The 20,914-nt window shown below is 36.7% G+C and overlaps 1 protein-coding gene across 3 annotated transcripts in view; it reads left to right on the top strand.

Annotated features, from left to right (window-relative positions):
- The window catches only part of DOCK8 (dedicator of cytokinesis 8), a 94,141-nt gene extending 73,712 nt beyond the window's left edge, over nucleotides 1-20,429 (top strand). For all 3 annotated transcript variants that reach the window (XM_081940981.1, XM_081940982.1, XM_081940983.1), the window contains 16 exons: nucleotides 19-106; nucleotides 2,074-2,170; nucleotides 2,845-2,979; nucleotides 6,224-6,376; nucleotides 7,100-7,258; nucleotides 8,387-8,487; nucleotides 9,392-9,584; nucleotides 11,219-11,362; nucleotides 12,103-12,234; nucleotides 13,283-13,417; nucleotides 15,421-15,510; nucleotides 16,481-16,717; nucleotides 17,203-17,346; nucleotides 17,761-17,867; nucleotides 18,353-18,523; nucleotides 19,296-20,429. In XM_081940981.1, the coding sequence (XP_081797107.1) occupies nucleotides 19-106; nucleotides 2,074-2,170; nucleotides 2,845-2,979; nucleotides 6,224-6,376; nucleotides 7,100-7,258; nucleotides 8,387-8,487; nucleotides 9,392-9,584; nucleotides 11,219-11,362; nucleotides 12,103-12,234; nucleotides 13,283-13,417; nucleotides 15,421-15,510; nucleotides 16,481-16,717; nucleotides 17,203-17,346; nucleotides 17,761-17,867; nucleotides 18,353-18,523; nucleotides 19,296-19,353 (2,144 nt within the window). In that variant the 3' untranslated portion in view covers nucleotides 19,354-20,429. The remainder of the gene's footprint in view (nucleotides 1-18; nucleotides 107-2,073; nucleotides 2,171-2,844; nucleotides 2,980-6,223; nucleotides 6,377-7,099; nucleotides 7,259-8,386; nucleotides 8,488-9,391; nucleotides 9,585-11,218; nucleotides 11,363-12,102; nucleotides 12,235-13,282; nucleotides 13,418-15,420; nucleotides 15,511-16,480; nucleotides 16,718-17,202; nucleotides 17,347-17,760; nucleotides 17,868-18,352; nucleotides 18,524-19,295) is intronic.
- Nucleotides 20,430-20,914: the final 485 nt, after the last annotated feature.

Consider the following 20,914-nt stretch of genomic DNA (forward strand, 5'->3'; position numbering starts at 1 on the left):
GAATGTTGCCCTTTGCAGGGAATGATAGATTCCCAGGGTCGAATGAGAACTTACGATGGAGAAAAGAGCAGACACAGTGGCGGCAACCAAGCGAAACGCAAGATAAGTGAGTAATTTAATGAATGTATATCACCTTTACCAGAACTGCTTCTTTCAAGGGCCATCTAGGTTCACTCCCTGTACCAAGGCAGGAAATTCTATCTTCAAAGCATCCTGAACAGATACATGTGTAGCTTTCTGTAAAACTCCATAGAGAGAATTTTCTGAAATCCCTTTGTTCTCCTGTCACCAGCAGGAAAGGCTCTCTGTACTTAAGGAGAATAGTTTTAAACACACCAGAATTCCTCTGGGTGATACACTAAATAAAATGGAAATTACTAGAGACTCCTGTTCAAGTGAATACACACATTTTTGTTTGTTTCTCTTGAAGTTTGCAAGAGCCAAGAACAAATAGAATGGAAAACATGGCACGGTCTCTCTTCATTTTCAGTTTCACGTGGATTTGGAGCTGCCAACAAAGACTAACTATATTTTATGGAGTTTTTCTCCCAAGCTCTTACAGCTGAGGAAAAGGAAGGCATTTCTCCTCCCAGTTTGGAATCTTTAGTATAAAACAATAAACCAAATAAAATGGTCATTGAAGCCACCTTCTTTTCTTTATTTTAACAGTGAGGGCCTGCAGAATGCGCTGTGAAACGTCTGTCCTAATAAGGACTATCTTATTAGGTGCCAAAATTTATAAAAGGAATGAAAGTCAAAATTTAGTTGACTTCAGATTAATTTGAATTATCTTACTGTATATAGCAAGTTATGAAGCTCAGTGGTTCATTGCACAGATAAAGTAATTTAAACCATTCCTTGGAACTATAACATTAGTGACTTGGTGTTTTGGTAAAAATCATTTTGGGCTAGGTTTTCATTTTAGGTTGCAATTATGCTTGCCAGTCATATGCATTTGTAGCAATAAACATGATAGCTAAGGAGAAACCCACACTCTCATTCATATGCATTGGAAGCCAAAAACTGACAAACAGATGGGAGCTCTGCAGTATATTCTCAATTAGTCTGTGTCCACATGGTTCCATAAATACTAGCATCATATATGAGTATTAGCATCATATATGAGCATTTTTTAAAAATTATAAATATTTACAGCCAATTCTTTGTGTATCATATCTTGCAGTAGGTTACTAGATTAGATTGCTTACTTGTTTCATTGCTGGAACTTTTTTAAAAAACAATTTTTATTTTGAGTCATTTTGTAAAAAGCATTTCTGTATGTCAGTTTACATTGAGAACGTGATAAAGATACATTAACTCTGATTTGTAGTCTTTGGGTTGCAAGATTGTGTGCTCTTCATCAAAGTTTGAAATACTAATTTCAAAGTGGCTTCCATTCCTTTTATACATTTTACTCCTACTCCTTGTCTGTAAAACTGGGGTTGTAATCTAGTGAAAAATGAAAAAAAACCCTCATTGTTTTAGTCATTTGGTCCATGCAGGTGATAGTTAATTTCTATGTGATTGCTATACATTTATTTTATTTGTCTATTTATTACATTTCTATGCTACCCATCTCCCCTATAAGATGATTCTGGGTGGAGTCATATTACATCTTAAAAGAGGACCTTTTTAAAAATAATCTCTAAACAAAAAGATAAAACTTGTATTTTTATAGGTATTTAATCACAAGCACAAACGTAATAATAGTTGAATTATAAATCTCAGTGTGGCAAGTGCCACTTTCAGATGATAGTTTAAAATGGTAAGTTTTTTGTGAGATATTTGAGGCAGAACAGTGAAAGACGTATTAGTGGCACTCTGGCCATTTTGACTTTTTTAAAAAAATCCTTTTTAAAAACGTGGCAGACGTTCAGACGTGGCATCAAAGTATAGTTTATGGTGATTTACAAACAGCAGTTTAAATTTCTAAGCTGTTATGCTAACAATGATTTAGGGGGTCACTCTTGTAAAACTTAAAACTGTGATGTTTGTCGAAGTTATTTCTCTAATGTAAGATATTATTGCATTCATTGGTTTGTGAATGTTTAATAACATTTGTTGTTCTTACAGAACAAAAACTGAGATTGATCAAGAATCTCTGATTAGTGGAAACTTGGCTACAGAAGCTAATCTGATCATCTTAGATATGCAAGAGAATATCATCCAGGTGAGAAACTTAAAAAAGGCTAACAGATAATACATACTTTTGTTCTAGTTTTGTGTGGAGCCCAACGATATATATTATAATTATTAGAACCTTCACAAAACTACTGGCATTGCTGTAGGGAATTGTCTTCATTAAAAACAGGTAGAAATTTAAATTGTTTATAGACTCTCATATTTTGTTCTCAGCAGCATAAATAGCATAAAAGAGAAAAGGTGTCTTACCTTTTTCCATTTAAAATTATTTTCACTGTCCCTCATCTAAAAGATTTCAGGTGAGCTCATAGCATGAAACAAATCCAGAAATAAAATAAACTTCAAAACAGAAAAAAGTGTCATTAACAGTTCTGCCTTATTCCTAAATGAATAAACGTACCCCAAAGCATGTAGGATTGCAAGTCATGCCACAATAAACAAGATTAGACTAATTTTGTATGCCATAAATTCTTAAGACAGTGGCTCTCAACCTTCCTAATGCCGCGACCCTTTAATACAGTTCCTCATGTTGTGGTGACCCCCAACCATAAAATTGTTTTATGTTTTCCATATTTTTTTTTAAATATGTGTTTTCCTATGGTCTTAGGCGACCCCTGTGAAAGGGTCGTTCGATCCCCAAAGGGGTCCCGACTCACAGGTTGAGAACCACTGCCCTAAGAAGTCTCCCTTTCCTTTCAACAGGCAACATTAGCTATGGATTGCAAGGTGAACATCTTTGGAGGTGTGTTGAAGGTCCTCATAAATTCTCTGAGCTATGATCAGAGCACAACTTATTTGACCCATTGCTTTGCAACCCTCCGAGCATTAATTATCAAGGTAAGCGTTGGCTTTATTTTGTCTTCACATTCTTCTCACTCTGTTTGGAAGCTCAGCTCCATTCCCACATAATGTTACATTGTCATTGGAATGAAAGGGCCCTCAACTTGGCTTTTTGCAGAGAATTGGGCACACACATCATGAACAATTAAGTGGAATTGATGAGCTCCAATTTCCAAGGTATGGAAGAAACATCAAGTAGAAAAATATATATTCGTTTTATAACAAGAGCCTTTAGACTTATATACCGCTTCAGAGTGCTTTACAGCCCTCTCTAAGCAGTTTGCAGAGTTAGCATATTGCCCCCAACAATCTGGGTCCTCCTTTTACCCACCTCAGAAGGATGGAAGGCTGAGTCAACCTTGAGCTGATGAGAATCAAACTCCTGGAGTGAGCAGTGAATTAGCCTGCAGTACTGCTTTCTATCTACTGTGCCACCACGGCTCATACAGAAGAAAAATGTAGACTCGAATTATAGAAGAAAAGGATCTGTCAACTTTAAGACCGAAAATAAATCAGTGAAAAAATAGGTGCATTGGAGAGTTCAAATTGGTGGGACCCAGCATGAGACCCTTATCTGCTGTGGTACCCACCCTCTGGAATATCATCTCCCTTGAGATTAGCCATCTAACCTTGGCCCTGGGAGTATGGGTAAGCCCAATTCATTCTTGATCTCATTGTGAGATATTGTGAACATTCCTGGCAGCTATTCTATGCTCTTGTTTTTTAATTTTTGATTATTTTATTTTGTTTTTATTTTATTTTTAGCTGCCTAGAGTTACATATATGCAATGGGTATTGTATTTGGTATGTATTCAATAAATAAACAAGTAATTGGGAAAAGAAAGGGACAATGCTTTCTAAACTAGCTTCATGTAAATCTCCACAGGTTTCTAACTACAGTTTAGTTGAGGTATATAAGAGACGTATCATTTATTGTTCACATTCTTACAGTAACATTTTTACTCTGCTGTTCAGTGCATAAATATTGCCAATTCTATTATATGTACTTAGTGGGGGAAAGCACCTACCCACAAGACTATGATCTAAAAGATATTGTATGCCACAGAAAAGATGGGGGATATGGAAATAAGAGCACAAAATGTAGATCACGTAATGCTTTTTAAATGCTAAGCCTTAATTAATGAACAATCGGTCATCTTTCAAGGAGAGGGGAAAAAACTGATCTCTCATTGATTGCTCCTCTCCTTTTCACATCTCCCTCTGCTGCAACTCAAAGAAATACTGCTTCAGATGGATTTTCATTGCATAAGAAATTTATAAAGGTCAAGAACAGTGGTGGGTTTCCATCTTTTTTACTACTGCTTTAATCATGCACGCACATGTGCAATGGGTGGGTGGGCAGAGCCTCCTGCCGCCGCCACTACCGGCAGAAACCCACCTCTGGTCAAGAAGCAAAAAAGAAATCCCAAAGTGATATAGAAAAGGCCAATCAAAATTGTCATGGGAATGGAGCCAGTTTACACTTGGAGGTTTTCAGTTTAAGGAAATGCATGTAGATGATATATTTCTCTCTGTCATAGCCCAAGGATCCAGAATCAATAATTGAAGCTGAGTGTTGGGAGATCCAGGGCAAACATCCATAAGCACCCCTTCATACTGCATTTAGTTTAAACAGTGGACTTTGTCATGGCAAGAAATAATGATGGCCACCAACTTACATGGCTTTCAAAGAGAAGGAGGCAAATGTATCACGGGTGGGTTCCTGCCAGTTCTAACCTCTTCTATAGAAGAGGTTCCACAAATCTACAGTGCCGTTTAGAACTGGTTGCAGCTCCCTCCCCGCGCCCGTCCGGACATCATCAAGATGAAGAGTGAGAGGAGGAATTCTGGGAGTTGAAGTCCACAAGTCTTAAAGCTGTCAAGTTTGGGTTAGGGGTGCAAGGGTCTTGTAACTTGACAGCTTTAAGACTTGCGTGCTTCAAATGCCAGAGTTTCTGAGCCAACATTTTGGTTGCTAAGCAAGAGCGTTGTTAAGTGAGTTTCACCACATTTTACAAGTTGGCCACACCCACCCAGTCACATGACTGCCAAGCCACTCCCACTCGGTCACATGGCTGGCAAGCCACTCCCACAAAGCAGGCCACACCTACAGAAGAGGTTCTAAAAAATTTTGAAACCCACCACTGAAATGTATACACCAAGTTTATTAGTCAGGGATGCCTACATGCTATCTCCAGGACTAAAAATAGCATGTCTCAATATATTAGCAACTGAAGAACAGGAAGCAATAGAAGGACTGTGATTCTTCTGCTTTATGCTTAGCCATTAAGGATAACAGAATGGCAGGCTAGATTGGTATCTGCTGAATCATGGAATTATAAAAATGGAAGCAACCAGAAGGATTATGTAACACAGTCCACTGCAACGGCCAGTTAAACTGCCCATAAGAGGGGTCTTCTATACGCTTTATTAAAACTTCCATAGGCAGACTGCTCATTATTCTATAGATCTTATTGTATTTTACTGTATTTATATTTGTCTTGTGACATACCATATAAAGTAGCTTGCAATAGCCTTATTGTAAAAGACCTTAATGAGTCTTTATGAAATGTCATTTTAAAATCATTTTCCAAATTTTAATAACTTCCTGAAGGCATCAGAAATACAAGTAGTCCTCAATGTATGGCCACAAGTGAGACCAACATTTCTGTTGCTAAGCAAAATATTTGTTAAGTGAGTTTTGCTCACATTTTGTGACCATTCTTGACACAGTTGTTAAGTACATCACTGCAGTTAAGTTAGTAAAATGGTTGTTAAATGAATCTGGCTTTCCCATTGACTTTGCCTGTCAGAAGGTCACAAAAGGTGACCCCAAGACACTGCAACAGTCATAAATATGAGACAGTTGCCAAGAGTCCGAATTTTGATTGTGTGTCCATGGGGAGGCTGCAATGATTGTAAGTATGAAAAATGGTCATGTCGCTTTTTTCAGTGCCATTGTAACTTTGAATGGTCACTAAATGAACCGTTGTAAGTCAAGGACTATCTGTATAATGGAAATCTGTCTTCCTTATAAAATATTTTGATTGGGTATTTTATTTTTACTATTGCTGTACATCCTTTCCTGGTGACCACAGCTCCCCTGTGGCCTACAGCTCTACAGTCATAAAAGTGGAGGGTTTTGAAGGAGATGTAATGGTTCTTTCTATAATTACCTGTCATTAGTTGGTCCAACCGAAGAGCCCAATACTGTTTAGTTTGACAGTCTTTTCTCCTGCAGTTTGGAGAGTGGCTCTTTGAAGAAGAAGTGGAGCAATGTGCTGATCTCTGCCAGAAGGTCCTGCAGCACTGCAGTAGCAGTATTGACATTACTCGCGTTCAAGCTTGCGCCACGCTTTACTTCTTGATGAGATACAGCTTCAACTCCATCAGTGTAAGAATAGAGATGATGTTCTTGTTTCTAGTCATGGTCTAAAAGACAGTTTGTGTTTCCACTTCCCTTACTTTTTACAGAATAATGAACATCTAATTCTCTTTCTTTTGTTCTTTTTTTATGACCATTCGCCAAGTGTTATTATTCGCTATTTGCAAAGGGATTCACTTTCTGTATTCCATGCAATGCTTTGGGGGATTTGGGGGATTTGATACTGAGTAGGATGAAGATCGTATTTTTAATAATTATGTTTTTAATCAGTGCTGTAATTCTGAAATTCAGAATTTAAAATAATGGCATATTTAAAATAATCCTGTAAACCATCAAGGATTACTTAATTTCAAATGTATAACTGGAATAGAAAGAAACAAATAACAGCATAAATTGGATTTGTGAAGATCATACATTTCAATATTCAATTGTATCTCAACCTCATTACAGGAATTCATCTTGGACTTAGAAAAACTTAAGGAAATGCCATAATGCAAAATAAACAAACATAACTTCCATAAAGATTGATTATGTTGTTGCTTTCAATAGGACTGTTTCAGAAATAAGGATTTTGTTCCATTCACTCAAGAGGAAATTCTAAGAAATTCTATGTATAGGAACTAGAAAGTTTTGAATGTTTTAAATCTCATGCACAGGAACTTTCTACTAATGAAAAAATCTGTGCACCTGCTTTGCATAAGCAAGGATTTGTTTATTTCTCTTTTATAAAAGAACTTTGCAAAAGTGAAAATGCAAGTGACAATGTCCCTGGCATCTCTGGTTGGTAAGACTTCAGAATTTAATGAAGAATATCTCAGAAGGTCATTACGGACCATTTTGGCATATGCAGAGGAAGATTTAGAAATGCAATCAACTTTGTTCCCAGGACAGGTAAGGCATTATGTGGCCTTTAATTCTTTTGCGTCAATTTACGCTTTCTATATTTAGGTAAATTTATTGGGCAAAACCCGTATTGCTCACTCATAGGTAAAAACAGCAGCAAAGGCACTTACTTCAGCAATCAAAGCTGTACCTAATCTCGCCAATAATTTTCAGTAAAGCTTCAGGGAAAATACCGTGGGATTATTTATTACTAGTTCCTAGAGTGCTCTTTTTTCTTGTTATTGCTCGAAGCAAGGAAGAAGCATCTAACCTCTACAAAACTGTGCTTTGCAAATTACCCAAGAGCAAGAGTGTCCAACCTCAGTAAAGTCCCAGAATTCCCCCATGGCTGGCTGGGAAAATCTGGGAGTTGAAATCCAGATGTCTTAGAATTGTTAAGATTGGGAAACCCTGGCCCTAGAGGGAGGATGAAGTAATTGGTAATAAAAAATGGTGGTAAAAGAGGAAACCATAAGACCGTTGTATTTAGTTAAGGAACGGTTGGCATGAATGTCCAAAAAATAGTGCCATTGATACCTGACATGAATGGAACTGGAAGAATAAAAGAGTAATATATCAACTTAATAAATTTGTCTTTTGTCCCTGTCTCCTTTTGTTCTGGGCTTATGTGAGCCAGCAAACAAAACCGAAAAGCCTTAATGTTTTAGGAACAGGCTGTAATAATCTTGACTCCTCCCCTCCCCCAATCTATCAGTCCTATTTTATCAGGTTGGCAGAAGTAGGAAACTGTTGTGAATGGAAAAATTCTTGATCTGATTCCCAGTTTGTCAAAAAGCAAGAATACAAAAGCTGAGTCCTCAGGCAAAGGATGAATTCCTATCATAATTGGTTATGGTGATATATTCTAATTCAAATAAGATTACTTTGACCTGGAACGGAAACGCTGCTAATTGTGCTCACTTTGCAATGCCTTGAGGAACATTGTTACATGATATAGTCAGAAAGAAATGTAATATTTTAGAAGTTATATTATGTGATTCTAATTGTGTAGGGTGTTGAAAAACGGAAGCTCCGTTTTCAATATTCTTCATTGTAGTGGGGTTTTCTTTTCCTTATCAGTGATTGTTTTTAGAAATCTGTGGGGGGAAAATTGAACATTTGTTTGAATTTATTTAGGTGGAAGAATTGTTGCACAATCTGAATTGCATATTATCAGACACGGTAAAAATGCGACAGTTTCAAGAAGACCCAGAGATGCTTATGGATCTTATGTACAGGTTGAAATCTCTAGCATTTTTCTAACATTCAGATCACCATCAGTTTAGATTCCAGTTTAGAGACTTTTGATGTCTTGTATTAAATATCTATTTTTCCAAAGGAGGTTATTGCGTTTTCCTTGGAGAAGAGGGTTCTTTATTACTAAGTTTTTAATCTAGATTTTTATTAAGTTTTTAAATTCCTTTTACCAGTATATATAGTCAACAAAAGTACATTGATTTGATAGTATAGTTTTTCATAAAAATTATAACAGACCTACCTGGGGTACTAATGACCCAGATTTGAATGCCCCTCCCCCACATTCATGTGACTACCCTTCAGGTGCTCAACAACCAGGCTTCATTTATAGTAATTTGCAGCATCCCATGGTCACATGACTAAGTTTTTAAATGATTTTGTCAAAAGCTGACCTTTACTTCCATTTCTCAGCAAAAGCAACCCATAATGAAATATGGATGTGCTTAACGATCACCACCAAAAAAAGATTGTAAAATCAGGGTGGCCCAATTTACAATCCTCACAAGTTATAACAGTGATGGGCATTATGATCCTAATTTGAGGATTATCTGATAATTTGAGAATTATTCTTTTTTAGCAACATGATAAAAAGCTCATTAAAATTACCTTTGGAATATAGCCTATTGATAACTGCGTCATTAAAAAAACTATATAAGGGCTCATTAGAAATGTGTTGCAGAACATAAGGAAAGAGATGTTATGATGCAGTTCAGGTGTAACTTCCTTGTTAGTAGTAAAAGAGATTGATTGAGCCATTCTATTATTTTCTAGTTACTTGCCATTTTCAAGCCAGTTGCTATGCTTCAAGATCAAATAATATGATATCGTTCATCATTCAGTCAAAAAGCCAAACAAAACATTCTTTTTATCCTGTTATTTTCTTAGGATTGCCAAAGGGTATCAGACTTCACCTGACTTAAGGCTTACCTGGCTTCAGAACATGGCAGAGAAGCACACCAAGAAGAAATGCTATACTGAGGGTGCCATGTGCCTCATTCATGCTGCTGCTCTTGTGGCAGAATATTTGAGCATGTTAGAAGACCATAGCTATCTGCCGGTTGGAAGTGTCACTTTCCAGGTAGGAGCAAATTACTCCATTTCACGCAAGTCTTTTTCTGGGTAACCAGGGTGATGTCCTGGGTTAAGCTAGAGTGATCGCACAAATGCTAAGCACATTCACTGAAGCTTAGCAAGAGTGACTGGATGAAAACCAGCAGTCAAAGCAGATTGCAGAAATAAAGCAGGGAGAAATAGAGCCTACTTATCATTATTGGTACTGCATGACTCTTTCTAGGCAGATAAGAAGCTTGTAAGATTTAAATCTTTTCTACGTACTCAGCATACCTGCACACTGAAAACTACATATTCAATATAATTAGTTTAGAAATACAAAAGCTTATTCTTCCATCCTAGTACATAGCTCTGTGCCACACAGAGAGCCTATGCCCCGCCAAAAAAATAGGCAACGTATCAATTTAAAAGTTACCTAATTTAGAGTAGGGAGCCAGTTTGCTGTAATGGTTAAGGCATCAGGCTAGAAACCAGGAGGCCATAAATTTTAGTCCTGCCTTGGATTAGAAGCCAGTTGGGTGACATTGGACCAGTCACTTCCTCTTGGAGCTAGGAAGAAGGCAAACATTTCTGAAAAACCTCGCCAAGAAAACGGAAAGGGTTTGTCCAGGCAGTGTCTGAAAATTGGACACGAATGAACAGAAAAAAAAAGTTAGAGTCCTAACTTATTCACTTTTTGTTAAGAGTGAATCTTAACAAAGCAGAATGCAAATCAGGAGAAGCATGCTACTGAAGCAGTGGACTTGTGAAGAGAAAGTACTACACAGATATTTGTAAAAAAACCAAACCTATTTATAATATCTTATTATTATTTATTATAGGGATATAGATCTCTGGGCAGAGATGTGGTCCCTTGTCCAAATCTGAAATTATGGAAAATATAAAAATGTGAATATCCAAGGCCCACATATGCCATGTTTGACAAACCTAAACTCCCTTATGTTCATTGCTTGTCATCCTTACCTTAAGTTCAGTCTTCCTTCTAGTGCAGTGTTTCTCAAACTTGGCAACTTTAAGTCCTGTGGACTTCAACTCCCAGAATTCCCCAGCTGGGAAATTCCCCAGCTGGGGGATTCTGGGAGTTGAAGTCCACAGGACTTAAAGTCGCCAAGTTTGAGAAACACTGTTCTAGTGTGTTGCAGTGTTCCTTATGCAGTGAAACGTGTTCTTCAGTTTCGAAAGCCATCCTGGTATACTTTAAAACTGGCACATGTCAATCTTATTAAACATGCCTTTTTATGTATATGTTTTCAAATGAAATTCTGAAGCTATATAGCATGTTATATAGCAGATGAATTAATAAGCAAATCATTATACATAGGATATTTAATTGGAAAAGATCCTCCCCTTAATACAAAGTCCGGTTAAAATAAATGATTTATTTCAGAAATAAGACTGTTGGTGGGCAAATGATATTTTCCTATACAAACCGAAAATGAGCATCCAGATATATTATTGCTTGAGTTATGACAAATGAAGAAAAAAATTGAATATTTGTCGGTAGATTTTGGTGGTTTTTTTCTTTTTGTCAGATTATATTTTAATAATATAAAACAAAAAGTAAAAGGAATAAAGAAAGATTTCCAATAGATACAATATCTAGAGTTGTTTGTTCTCTTAACTTCTTGTTCTCCTTTTCAGAATATTTCCTCCAATGTCCTAGAAGAGTCTGCTGTTTCAGATGATATTCTGTCTCCAGATGAAGATGGAGTTTGCTCAGGAAGATATTTCACAGAGCATGGGTTGGTGGGACTGCTGGAAAATGCTGCTGAGCTTTTTAACACTGTGAGTAGCAGTACGCCGTCTTTTATTCATTCTGTTTATTTATATATGTCTTTAATTGGATTTACAGGCTGCTGCAACTCTAGGCGGCTTACATCTCTAAAAGTAGGATCAATAAAATGAAAGTAAAAGACATGTACATTCAGAACAAACAATCTAATGCATCAAAAGAAAACATGAAGCTCTGTAAATTTAAGTACATTTCTTTCTTTCTTTTTTGTTTAGTCCAGGGGTGTCCAACCTTGGCAACTTTAAAACTTGTGGACTTTGACTGCTAGATTCCTCAGCCAGCATGGCTGGCTGGGAAATTCTGAGAATTGAAGTTCACAGGTCTTAAAATTGCCAAGGTTGGACACCCCTGGTTTAGTCACTTGTGAGGACAATTTCATCTCAGTACCACTTTGAAGTGAAGTAATATAGTCACCATTCATATTCCAGGGCACATCATTTTAGTTCAAACTATAGCAAATCCAATATCAAAAAGATTTTGTCTGACTTGAGTACAGCCTTAATGAGGTTTTACACATTAGCAGTGGTCTGATTTATATAGCGCATTAAGCAGTGGTGCTCTTTGCTTGGTTTTGTTTGGCAATGTTTATGAGCGTGCGAGCCTTGTCACTGTGGCTTCACTGGGGGAAAATAGTGTACAACAGAGCAAATATTTCTTAGGCATGATGCTCTAAATGTGGTAATTTTCTGATGAATGACTGAAAGTCTTAAAAAATGTTCCTTCTTTCTACAAGGGAGGATTGTATGAAACTGTCAATGAGGTCTACAAGATTGTCATCCCCATTTTGGAAACAAATCGAGACTTTAGGAAGCTTTCTTCTGTTCACAGTAAACTACAAAAGGCTTTTGAGAGCATAATAAATAAGGTACTTTTTCTGTTGTTGGGCTACAGTATTTGTATATTGATTAGAACGATAAGGATATTTGCAATACAGGTAGTTCTTGACTTACAATCATTCATTTAGTGACCATTCAATGGCAGTATAAAGAATGACTGTTTTTCACACTTATGACTGTAGCAACATCCCAATGGTCATGTGATCAAAATTTGGATGCTTGCCACCTGGCTCATATTTATGATGGTTGCAGTGTCCCAGGGCCATGTAATCACCTTTTGTGACCTTCTGATAAGCAAAATCAATGGGGAAGTCAGATTCATTTAACAACCGTGTTACTCTCTTAACAACTACAATGATTCACTTAACAATTGTTGCAAGCAAAGTCATAAAAAGGGGTAAAAGTAACTTACCAAATGTCTCATTTAGCAACAGAATATTTGGTCTCAATTGTGGCCATAAGTTGAGGATTACCTGTACAATCCCTTTTTTCCCCTGCTTAAAATTTCACTTTAGTGAGGATGTGCTATTCAATAAATACCTGTCTGCTATGTTATTTCTATTAGCATAGGATTCCACTCCAATGTTTTTTTCCCAAGTAGCTAAAAAGCTTTGTAAGGTTAGAAATGCTCTGTAAATATTTACCTTCAACTATGTGTTGTTGTTTTTTGCAAACTAGGTAAATTTGTAAATTGCTTCAAATTTTTGTTTGATTGATTGACAACACATCTTTGATCAGATAATAAAACAAGTAGCTAACTTGGATAGTCTTCTGAATGGGAGCAGAATAGCCAAATTCACCTTCAATAAAATTCTAGGAAATAATTTTCAAACAAAAAGTTCTCCAAATTTGCAACTTTAAAAGTTGTAGACTTTACTTCTCAGAATTCCTCAGCCAGTCGTTCTGCAGGGGAATTCTGGGAGTTGTAGTCCACACGTCTTACAATTGCCAAGTTTAGAGACCCCTGACCTAGTCAGTTCTTCTAGGATACACTTAAAAGTAAAATACAACTGCTCTTTGGAAAAGTGCTGCAAAAAAAGACAGATTTATTTCTGTGATTTTGTAATCATCAATCAGGGTCAAAAGAGAATGTTTGGGACCTATTTCCGTGTTGGTTTCTATGGAGCCATCTTTGGAGATCTGGATGAACAGGAATTTGTTTATAAAGAGCCTGCCATAACCAAACTTCCTGAGATATCTGACCGATTGGAGGTAGGTAGTTACACCTGTAATTTAAAAAAAATGTACCAAAAGAGTATTCAGAAAGATACGGTTTTATGAACTGAATGGAAATGGTAAAGGAATAATTTTGTTTATAGTGTCCTAAACTAATCTTATCCAATGTCATGCTCCCCAATCGTAATGGGACAGCAACCCCTACAATGCCTTCTGGGATTTATAATCCAGGCAGATGTGGAGATTTTATTTCACTAAATATTATTTTGAACCCAGGAGCTTAGCTCAACTTAAACATTGAAGGGTCTATATAAATTGGAAAGCATTTAGTCTTATAGTTTCCATTGCTTTCTAGTTACCACTTGTTACCATTTGTCATTTAAATAAGGGGTACTATAGCAGTAGAAAAGCTCAGAATGCATTACAAAAAGGGAAATATCAAAGAGAGGATACAGTGGGATTTTTTTTTAATAGGAAAAAAATTCCCTGAAAAATTAGTGAGCCTTTCAAGGGAAACTGGATACATTACCTTTTTATATCAGATGAATTAGTCCTCACTCCTTCACCCCCTTACTCTTTGACTTCTTTACCTCATGAGACTAAAGGAACAATTTCTACCGAAACAAAACCAATAAAATTTCATGGATTTTGTTCAGGGCTTCAGGATTTAAAGTGAAAGTTAGGAACTTATAATTAGTGAATGGTAGAAATGTGTGTTTGAATTGTGAGAATGGGGATCACTTTATGTGGGAAAACCAAGCACTTTGACAAAACATTGCAGCATTCTAGCATTTAAGATTTACAAATTAGTTTGGAACTTATTGTCCAGAGTTATTGTCCTCCCAGATTGTTCTTTTGTTTGTGCCTGCCTGATTGTGATTCTGCAGAGGAATTCTGACCTTTGGGGGGATTTATAGCAGAGGACTGAGAGGACGCTTGAGTGATAGGAGGTGAGAAAAATGGTGTATTAAGAGCCCCGGTGACTGACAAGCAGATGGAAATGGATAGTATGAAAAGAGAAAGTGGATGATTTAGATCACTGCTAAGAAAAGGAGGTTCAATTTGTTAGAAAGGAAACTTATACTTGGACAATATGCAGCAATGGTAAAATTAACAGCCTAATTTCACAACAGAAATCTAACCAGCCAATGAATGATCATCTTGTTGCTACAGAATCTCCAGCCTGATGGAAAAAAAAAAAACATGTTTGAGAGCTTTTCAAAAAGCCATAAGGATTGGGGCTAACTTCACCTCAGTAGCAATAGCACAGACTGATATACTGCTTCATAATGCTTTACAGTCCTCTCTAAATGGTTTGCAGAATCAGCACATTGCCCCCCAAAATCTGAGCCCTAATTTTACCAACCTCCGAAGGATGAAAGGTTGAGTCAACCTTGAGCCAATGAGAATCGAACTGTCAAACTGCTGGCAGCTGGCAGTCAGCAGAAGTAAACTGCAGTATTGCATTCTAACCATTGTGCCACCCCGGCTCTCTGAAGCTCTAAGAATAATAATAATAATAATAAGTTTGAATTTATTAGCCGCTCCCTTTCCAAGTAGGACTCGGGGCGGCGTACAATGGGGCATATAAAACACAGAAAATATATAAAACACATAGGCGTACATACAGAACATACATACAGATACACAAACACGGACTCGGAGGAGGTAAACAATTTACATCATATAGACAGTTAAAAAACCCGCATTAAAATACCCCAATTGTAAAAACCCCATATAAAATTAAGATTTAACGTTTAAAATACAATTTAAAAACAGTTAGGAGGGAAATGCTACAGCAGAAAAGATTCATCTCCTAGGTATCATTCTGCCTCTCCTACTGGATATGATGAGATGTGTTCATGTAATCGGAGAGTACCCTCAAATAGTCTGGCTCCATGTCATGTAGGACGTTAAAGGTCAAAAATAGGACCTTAAATTGCACTTGACTTATCACTTGTCACTCCTATCACTTGACTTATTTCGTAGACGTGTGTGTGTAAATACTACCTATACTCATGATTTTGTTTCCTTCTCAGGGATTTTATGGTCAATGCTTTGGAGAAGATCGCATTGTTGTGATCAAAGACTCTATTCCTGTCGAAAAAAAGAAGTTAGATCCCAGAAAGGTATGGTAACACTACTTCTAACTTTACAGTTAAAAATCTTTTTAAAAAGCCCCTAAAGTCTGACCCTAAATTAAGACAAGAAGTTTGTCCAAATGAAAAGGGAGCAGAGTCTGGGAAGGCACCAGCACAGTCTTGCAGGATCCAGATGCCTGCGGTGAACCTCCCAGGATCATATGGCAGAGAGAGGCTGGAGTTCAGTCTTGCAAGTGGTTTTACAAGATCCAGTCTTGCACAGTGGGTGCTGGATTTTTAATGTATGTCAACTAAATAAGAATAGGATCCAGAACAAGTGCAACAAACACCTTCTCTTTTCCATGTGTGATTCTCTTTAGCTTAAACTTGATATTAATTAATCTACAAGGCCCTACTTGGTGCAGGAGTTAAGGCATCACGTTGGAAAACAAGAGACTGTGAGTTGTAGTCCCACTTTGGGCATGAAGCCAAGAGAGTTATCTTGGGCCATCTCTCTCTTCCCTCCTGTGACAATAGCTTAAGCACAAAGGTGAAATCCTTCCAGTTCAGCCCGGTTCAGCCAAACCGGTAGGGACAATTGTCCCTGGTTCTGCGAACCAATAGTAAAAAAAAAAAGGCTTCCAAGGATTGCGCAGCTCAGTTGTGAACCGCGCGATCGTTGGAAGCTTTCCCCCCACTTTTTAAGGCATTTTTCCCCCTGCCTATTCGCCCAAACCGGCAGGGAAAAAATGCTTTAAAAAGTGAAAAAAAGTTGGCCACACCCACCCAGTCACATGACCCACCACCACCAAGCTACAGCCACAGAACCAGTGGGCAAAAAAATTAGATTTCATCACTGCTTCAGCACCATCAAACAACATCTGCCTGTCTCAGATCCTTCGGAAGGACTCCAAAGGTGGATAAAAATCTCAAATCCAGTCTAAATATCTAGCTGACTGTGTGATGAATCATAGTAATAATTAACACATAAGACTTACCCACTTTACCTTTTCCCCAGGCCTATATACAGATTACTTTTGTGGAACCATACTTTGATGACTATGAGATGAAAGACAGAGTAACCCGCTTTGAGAAAAACTTTGATCTTCGACGATTTATGTACACCACCCCTTTTACGCTGGATGGATCTCCACGAGGAGAACTGAGTGAACAATATAAGAGGAAGACCATTTTGACCACAATGCATGCTTTTCCTTATATCAAAACTCGAATCAACGTAATTCAAAAGGAGGAGGTAATGCATGTATCTTAAGAAGGAGCAGTGAATCTGCAGCTTCAGAGCTGTATTGGGCTGTTCAGTCACCTTTTCCATACTTTTGGAGTTATCTCTGATCGCAATTGCTGAAGATAGTTTTCAGACCAGGAAAAACTATTAAAACTGTAAAGTGTTTTAACTTCATGGTGTATAGGCTACAATACCTAGACTGCAAAAATGCTAAGGATCCCTAAATGGCAAAAGAGACCTACAGAAATTGCTGGATCACTGTTGCCATTTACAAGTAATCTTTACAGACAAGATATTGTACTCAAGTCCTTAAAAAGGTATTAGAGATAACACAAAGTAAATCTCTCATATTCTTGGTGGGAACCCCGCCCCCCCGGCTCCAGTGTACATGTGTGATATGACCTTCCCCACTCTGTGGCCCTATGCTTGTCTTCCAGACTTTTATTTTATTAATATTTGCCTTTTCTTTGTGAATGGACTATCTTTGGTTTCAGTATGTGTTGACGCCAATTGAAGTAGCAATTGAAGACATGCAAAAGAAAACCCTTGAGCTAGCAGTTGCCACCAACCAAGTGCCTCCAGATGCCAAAATGCTCCAGATGGTCCTTCAAGGTTCTGTAGGAGCTACCGTTAACCAGGTACATAAGGATAAATAATGAAATATCTATGCTGTGCAGAGTACTATTTTTTTGTTCAGCCTTACTGGCATATTGGAAAAATAATAACAACAAAAATGTCATAACTATATGTGCACATGCCCATTCTGGAAATAAACTTAGGTTTTTCATTGTTGCTCACATCATGCAATGATGCCTCTACCAGCTGTATAATCTATTGGCCTTCACTTTTAGATCTAGGTTATCAGTTTTACAATTTTGCTACCATTAAGTAGATTCCTGATGCTTATTATCTTTTTATTTTGCCCCATTCTGTTGCACCTGAAATTCCCTGAAAGTTCATTTTTGTTCTTCTACTGGATGTTACATGCTAATATTTCTATAGTTAACAATAAAATGTAGTTCCCTAATACAGTAAAATGTTATTTTAATAAGGGACCACTAGAGGTAGCCCAAGTGTTTCTGGCGGAGATTCCAGATGATCCAAAACTTTACCGGCATCACAACAAGCTGAGATTATGCTTCAAAGAGTTTATAATGAGGTAAGTAAGAGGACAGAAACATGAGTTAATCTTGTAATTACCCTGAGTGGGTCTGTACTAGCAGATCTGGGTGTGAGAGGGCTTCATAATGAGGGCTAATCATTCAATCCAATGAACCTCCTAGGCTTATTGTTATGGAGACGAAATGAAGAAATAGCCTCATATTGGTGGCCTTAAGCTTCTACAGAAAAGGTGGGAGGGCATACATCTAAAAAATAAAAAAAAATCACAGGATCTCCACTGCATTATAGAATAATCATTGATAAAGCATATTTCTACATTTATAGAAGGAAAACTAATAATGAGATTGCCCCTGATTGTGACATAAGAAGTAGGCTACTTCTTAATATTCATCTTTCCGCATCCTACTTTTTCAGAACAAGGTCACTAATATACATAACCTGGTCAAGGGTTTGATATCACTACACACGGCTTAAGTGTAACCCATCACCAAGTAATGTTTTTTTCCATTATTTGGTCAACAGGTGTGGAGAAGCACTGGAAAAAAACCGGCACCTGATTACCCCGGAGCAAAAAGAATATCATAAGGAACTGAAAAAGAACTATGAGAAATTAGCGAACAGCCTCAGACCAATGATTAGGAGGAAAATCCCAGAGCTATATAAACCTCTTGTGAAATGTAACAGTATTTCAAGGTATTAAAACAATACTGTACTTCAGATGCTGACTGCGTCCAAAATGTGTTACACGAGAGTGAGGAGCATCCAGTCAGGATCAAGTGATCAGAATTGTTATATAGTGCCTTAATAAAATTAGATTTGCACAATAAAGTGAGATAATCCTTATAATACAGAAAAGAAACTTTAACCTGTTCCTGATTTAAATTACAATTGCTACACGGAGAACATATCCTGTCTCCATCCAAGCCGAAATGTATCTTTGAGATACAGCCAACATAATTCAATTATTTCTAAATTGAAAAGAAGTTGTGCTTTTAAAGAATTAGCCTAGATTTACAAAAATGCAAAAAGCCAAAACCTATTGATGTTTTCCCCAAATTATTTGTTTTGCCTGGTTTGTGTTTCTATTTTTACATTTCTATAGAGGCAAAAATCCTCTGGATTTTGAGGATATGAACATAGTATTCAGTATTTGAATAGATCATGTCTTTTCTTCCAGTTGTTTCAATATAAGATGGTGCACTATATAAATATGTTACAGTAATACATAGCTATGTAATCAGTCATATAATAATAAAACAAGGAGTATACTGAATAATAAGTACTTCTCAGAAATATATTAATTCTGCTTCAAGGGAATAGTATATTTGTTCTCCGTCTACTGACACCAAGGGACTACTGACTTTATATGCAGTCTGAATGTTCTTTGATTGTCTTTTTAAAATCTCTCTCCACACATTTCCATTTTCACATTTTAAAATTATTTTATAATTATTATTCATTTCAGAGATTCTTTCAAGAATTCTAGTATAAGGAAGTATGAACCGCCCACACAGAACTCTTAAGAATAGTCTTATGAAAACAAGCAATCCTTTGGCAACAGAATCAAATGAAGGAAGATACTGGTTGGTGTGCCATGTAGGAAGCTCTTCTCACCATTCCTGAGGACCACATTTTGTCAATAGCATGACCAGCAATTGCTACATATGAGTCAAAATGGCAATTGGCTGCAAGAGGGCAGATTGCTGTGATTTTTTTTTTCAGTTTAATATTTGTACCTCCAAAGAAAATATTCCTGCATTTTCTCCAAAGATATAAAGGCCAGTTAACAGATGTTGCACTGTCTTCCATCTTTGTATGTTTGAATATCTCTGAAGACTACTTTGTGGTTCTTTGATCACAGCAGTCCTATGAAAATGACCAGAATTAATATAAAGAGCATTTGGCTTAATCGTGGATGGCAGACAGATTCTCTGGGGAGTTCAAATATCAACAGTAACAAGGTTTAGTTAAACAAGATTTAGCTCAAGTAAAATCTGATCGAGTTTAATAGGTAAATTATGATTATGTACAATTCCAATTTGTTGCATAAAATCAACAGTCTTAAATGCTTGACAGGTAGCATTGCAATGGGCCTGTTTAGCAATTATGTCATAAAACCTGAGGTTTTATTTTATCTAAAAGGATAAAAAAGCAAGTTTAATAAATTTGGGGAAATAGGATTTGATAACAATGGTGAGCCCATCTTAATTACATTTTTTTTCTTTCTGTTATAGCTACATTATAATATACATAACAGTTTTATGTACATAACAATGTGAACTCACAGTTACAAGTTCTTTAGCTGGTGCTGGCCTTCATATACATTGAGTTACTACTACTATTATTATTATAAAACTACTAGTAGATTTATTATAATTTGGATAAGTGCTTATTGCAATTATCAAGTGCTTCTAGATAATTGCATATTTCTGAATATTTGATAAAAATATTTTTTTCTGTTACATACCTGTGCATATGTATATAGTGTTGTGAAATGTCCAAGTCTTTGAGGGCAACTAATTATTTTGGCACTTTTATACTTAAAGATCTAAATCAGTATATACATTTTTTAAAATCAAATAAAATATTATTTTACTACGAAAAATCCTTGTCTGATTTTTGATTCAAATACTGTGGCACTATACTATCCTCTTTAATCTTCCAAACTCTATGTATGAAAAAAAAAAGACAGTATAACAAAATCTTGACAAATGTTATCTATTCTAAGCAACATATGTTCATTAACAATAGGAAGTTATATGCTGTATGTACATAGCAGTCCTTGATATTACTTTGCTGTATGTATGAACCTAACACTGGTGCTCTTGTTTGGTGCAGGTAGTTCTTGACTTAAGACATTCATTTAGCAACTGTTTGAAATCATAACAGTGCTGGAAGAGTCTAGACAATTCACCGTGGCCAACTCACCATGGCCAACTTGCCACAGCCAATTCGCTGTGGGACAACTCACTATGGCCAACTCATTGGGACAGTGGGACAACTCATGGTGGTACAAAAGTTACACTAATATCAAAGAAATGGTAGAATTGAATTATTAAAGGATGGAAAAAGAGGGATAGAATA

The sequence above is a fragment of the Natrix helvetica genome, assembly GCF_964273705.1.
Source record: "Natrix helvetica genome assembly, chromosome: 2".
NCBI classification, from domain to species: Eukaryota; Metazoa; Chordata; class Lepidosauria; order Squamata; family Natricidae; genus Natrix; species Natrix helvetica.